Below are 5,000 nucleotides of genomic sequence, written 5' to 3'. Positions count from 1 at the left end.
ACCTCGTTCGTCCACATTTGAGATCACCCGTCATCAGTCATGGCTTTGAGGCTGGGGTGAATGAATAAATATATCTTCTCTGTCGGAGTAAAGCCTTTTCTGATGACTTTTAAACTTACCCAAGTTGCTATACTAATAGCCAGCCCCCAGCCGCGTCTCTTGAAAAATGCATTAGTTGGGTATGTGCTCAACGTGTGTTCAATGTTCTCTAACAACAAGGGGGAAGCTTTAAGTGTCCCGTAGTGTCCGAGATAACAGCTTAGTGAAGTTATGGAGGTGAAATAACATAAAATACTATCAAAGGAAAAACCACAAGGTCAACTGCAAGTGTGTTATAGAACTAAACTCACTGACATTACATTACCCAGGCAGTAACAGAGTGATGTGAGCGGAGTCACTCACGCCAAAGTCGTTCTCTGCTTTCACGTTTGAATGCTGCTCCTTGTGTGTTCTTCTTTTGCTCTTACAGCTTACATTTTCCAATGCATGTCAGTGGAAAACGTTCCATTATATTCCAATGAAGGTGATCAATGGGTCAATTATAAAGGCGTGGACATTAATGGAGTTCAGCTCAAAAAGAAAGCCAGGCTCCGTCAGACATAAAGCGAGGACCATTAGGGAAAACCGTTCGGCTCCGAAAGTGTCTCCCTGCGAATTCTTAACGGTGTGCTCTTTGAACTTTAAGCTCTCCCTCTCTCACCTCAACCTCCCCCCACCCGTTCGCCCGTCATTGCCACAGCAGAAAGAACAATCCGGTAATTATAAGGCTATGCGGCAACGTCAGCGCCGGGCCTGAAGTCATTGTAACTTCTGACCTGCCATTTCCAGTGGCAGTTATAAGTAAGGACGGCGCCCACGCCTACCCCCACCCCCACCCCCGACCCCACCGGTTCTATTCTCGCCACTCCGTATTCTTTGTTCGCTGTCATCTTGTCATGGTGGATGTCTGGAGCAGCAATAGGGTCAATCAGCGGTATGTGCTGTACTTATGCACACTGAGAGCTTGGGATATAGTTACCTTTTTTTGACATCCGTCTCAACACTGTTGGAGCAGTGTGACCTTCCCCCCCCCCCCCTTTTTTTATGAGGGAGAAGATAGGATTGGATCTCAACCCTCTCCCTACTTTCTTAAAGTCATTTTTCCCGTGTTGTAGTAGATTGTAAAGGACAATGCCGGCTCTCTAGGGGCAGGAATGTCGAGTGGTTCAGGCGTTGGACCGCAAGCCGAAAGGTTTCTCTGTTTCGAACCTTGCTGGTCTGCACTGTATTATAAGTGTGTAGGTTTGCTGCATACCCTTTAAGTCCTACTCAAAAGCTACCGAGAGCCACGATAGGATGAACCTCTGTCGGTCTGTCTGTCTGTTACTCTCGGTTTTTCACCGACATAAGCTTGGCCCAAAAGTGTGTGTGTGTGCGTAGTGTGCAAATAAACACGGCACGCCTGTGGCCATGACAAACTGTAGTAGCTTAATATTCATAGCAGAATATAGTTAGTACATTTTTCATTCAAAATAAACAAGTAAACTAAAATGTGGTATTTATTATTCCAGTAAACGCTGAAGTTTTTATGAGGCGCGCTGGGTGAAGCTGAAATCATCCCAGCTAGACAGCTTCCAGACATTAAACCTTTGGATGTCTCTCCGCCTCCAACCCATCTGCTCAACCGAATAGTAAAAACAAGCATGTTTTATACCCGGAGCAATCGCCCTATAAATAACGGAGGACCCTGACAGAATGGGCTCCTTGTTGTGACTCTATTAAACTGTAGAACTATTTGCTAAGTGAACCCATATATCTTTCTTTGTATGGGTATATAGCAAAATTTTTCTGCTATGGCTAATACGTTCCAGCTGGTCTACTGGTCTAAGTGTATCCACGGAGTTGTCTGGGCAAATCAAATGGCTGCTTCAGGGCTAGGGCGATATTGTGGAAATCCAAACACCGTGATTCGATTGGCTGAGATTTAAAAGTCCTCATGTCTGATTTAGGTATGGAAGTGTTACAGCCCACCGTGGCTCCGCCCTTAGTCTCCTCAGCTTCTGTGCTTGGCATTCACCAGCCTCTTTAGCGCTAGCCTATCCACATGGGATTTACATTGGGGGTGAAGGGTACAGCAAGCTCTGCTCAAGCTAATATGTTTGTCTGTCTGAAGAGCACTCAGTCACTCCCCCTCTTCCTCAACGTATTTTTGTCTGTATGCTGATAAGTTGTATTTGTTTAACGCTACCTCAAACCAAACTAATCCCCCCAGCTCCCCCGTCTCTGTTTCTCTCTCAATTAAAAACTTCAATGTTTTATTATGCCTCGGTGTGGTAAACGATTGACTGCAGTGAAGAAAAGTGCACTGCTTTGTGTACGGAACGAAACAGCTGACGTTGTACGCTTTGAACATCGGAATATCTATCATTAAACTTTATGTACAAAGTTTAAGGTTAAACTTTATGGATAAAGTTTAACGGATAATCAAGCTAGCTCCTAAAACAACGGAAAACATTCCTGAAGGCTGCTCTCGTGAAACATGACAACAACGACAACAACGACAACAACGACAACAACAACAACAACAACAACAACAACAACAACAACAACAACAGCCACTCACTTGTCCCCCTTGCTGCGGGCGATGCCGATGAGCTTCTCGATGCCGCCGGCGTCCCTCAGGGCCTTGGCGTTCTCCATGTTCTTGGTGATGACCTCGTGCAGCGCACAGCACACCGCCGTCACCGTGTCGTCAGACATGATCTTGCTGGACGCCCCGGAGACCCCCGACGTGCCCCCGCTGGTGGTGGTGCCGCTGCCGTTGTTGATGCTGCCGGGCAGGCGGTGGATCAGATCCCGCATGGCGTATTTACCTGTGTGTCAGAGAGTGGGTGGGTTACAGTAAGTGAGTGTGAGAGGAGGGGAGGTGGAGGGGGAGGGGGAGGTGGAGGGGGAGGGGGAGGGTGGGTGGGTGAGTGAGATGGTGAAAGAGCATGAGTAATTGTTTTGAGTGTGTGTGTGTGTGTGTGTGTGTGTGTGTGTGTGTGTGTGTGTGTGTGTGTGTGTGTGTGTGTGTGTGTGTGTGTGTGTGTGTGTGTGGGTGTTTCAGGGGGTGGATGGGTAAGTGGATTGGTGAGAGTATGCGATTGAGACTGAGTGTGCGTGTGTGTGTATGTGTGTGTGTGTGTGTGTGTGTGTGTGTGTGTGTGTGTGTGTGTGTGTGTGTGTGTGTGTGTGTGTGTGAGAAAAGGTAAAGAAAGCACAATTGCCAAATATGAAAGTCTAGAAATGATCCTACAGTTTGCTGAGGTTATTAAAATAAAACGTTGAGTGTGTGTCTGTGTCTTTGTGTGTGTCTGTGTCTGTGAAGCTATTAATCAAATTTCTACAAAAGGAGAAAAAACATTTCAAAGATAAGAAAGTTCTGGAGCCACTGTGAAAGAAGTCAAGAAGCAGGAAGAAAAGAAGCGCCTAATTGAAGGAGGCACACATTCCATAAAGCTCCTGATTTAAGGAAGCAAACCTTTTGGTATTCCTTGCTGAGAGGTCATGATAACAAACCAAAGTGTTGAAGGGGCCGGTTTACAATGCAACGTGCACACACCTAATAACTCACATCCACACACAGGCGCGCACACGTACACGCACGCTGGGTGACTCAGATGGTATTTCAGCAGAAAGGTCTGGCACATCGATGAAAAGACCCCGTCTGACATTCAGACAATGGATGGAGAAGAGATTGAAGAAAGCGAGTAGGGGACTAATGAGGAAAGTAAAAAATGGCCGGCAGAAGAAAGCCAAAAAACTTTAACGAGAGAAAGGAAACTGGTACGAGAGTCAAGCTTTATGCTCCGAGCTGTCAGTTGCATCACACAAGGTCTTGAAGCTGGACAGTTTTCAACTAGAAGCGGACAGGGTTCAACAAAGAAGAAATCTAGACGCCCAAAGGAAGTCCTCAAAGATACAGCAAATCACGACCACAATATCATAATAACTCTCATAATAACAGTAATAAGCTGGATCTGGTTGAGTCTGTTTCTGAATGTTGTGCAGTTTAACATCCAGTTATACTAAATGTATCGAGGGGAGAGGTACATTACTGGACAAGAACACTTTTGAACTAGGATTGTGTCAACAACACACCCCTCTTTGACGTGCGTGGTGAGACCCTTTAAGCACAAAGGATCACAATACACTGTGGCTCAGGGAAACCTAATTAGTTGTATGTCTTGACTGAAGATCCCCTGCAGGTACGCAGCGGTTGTCTGTCTACACCGGTCATGCACCCTGCACGCAGACCACAGAAAAACATTCATCACCGCTATTTGCAGGGACATCTGGCGATTGTCAGGCGAAGTAGTAGATGTGTCGCACAAATTAACTTAATGAATGCAGGTCGGGAACCTCCTCAACCAGTCTGCCTTCCATCTTCTCCCATGTTTTTCACTGTCAGCATACAAGGGAGCCCGAAAGCCTAGCTGCTAGGCTTTCAGAAAGTATAAATACCCTGGGGTCATTATGCTGCACCTGCTAGGCCCTAGCACCTGCCACATAGTGACCCCCCCCCATCCCGCGTGGTTCTGGCGGGCTCTTCCACCCGAAAGTACAAATCAGCCTCGAAGCTCAGCCCGTCCATTCATCACTTTACGTTCCTCTCTGTGTCTCATCCGCCCTACGCTTAGAACATCCGACCCGCGACGAGAGAGACGATACGTATACAGGGTAATAAACTCCCATTTTGTCTCCCGCCCCATCTATTTCGCTCTCTCTCTCTCTCTCTCTCTCTCTCTCTCTCTCTCTCTCGCTCTCTCTCGCTCTCTCTCTCTCTCTCGCCCTCTCTCGCTCTCATGTGATCCGGCTTCGCCTGGGAGATCCTTTCCCCGGCTTAACCACGCTTGCTGTACATTTTTGTACACGTCGAGCTCCCGCCAAGAGCCTCCTACGGGGACTGCGGCGGGTGATTTGATTTGAAGGCCTCCTCCGGTTCCTCTCGACAGAGGAGCGATTCGATTGTTTACAGA

At 47.2% G+C, this 5,000-nt stretch overlaps 1 protein-coding gene across 1 annotated transcript in view; it reads right to left on the bottom strand.

The window, feature by feature from the left end:
* The window catches only part of ctnnd2a (catenin (cadherin-associated protein), delta 2a), a 170,026-nt gene that overhangs the window by 15,464 nt on the left and 149,562 nt on the right, over window positions 1–5,000 (bottom strand). Inside the window, 1 exon segment of the mRNA XM_056584840.1 lies at window positions 2,603–2,852. Coding sequence (XP_056440815.1) covers window positions 2,603–2,852 — 250 coding nt within the window.

This window comes from Gadus chalcogrammus, chromosome 23, assembly GCF_026213295.1.
Source record: "Gadus chalcogrammus isolate NIFS_2021 chromosome 23, NIFS_Gcha_1.0, whole genome shotgun sequence".
Classification (NCBI taxonomy): Eukaryota; Metazoa; Chordata; class Actinopteri; order Gadiformes; family Gadidae; genus Gadus; species Gadus chalcogrammus.
The sequence above is the reverse complement of the archived record's forward strand: the minus strand, read 5'-3'. Positions and strand labels throughout refer to the sequence as shown.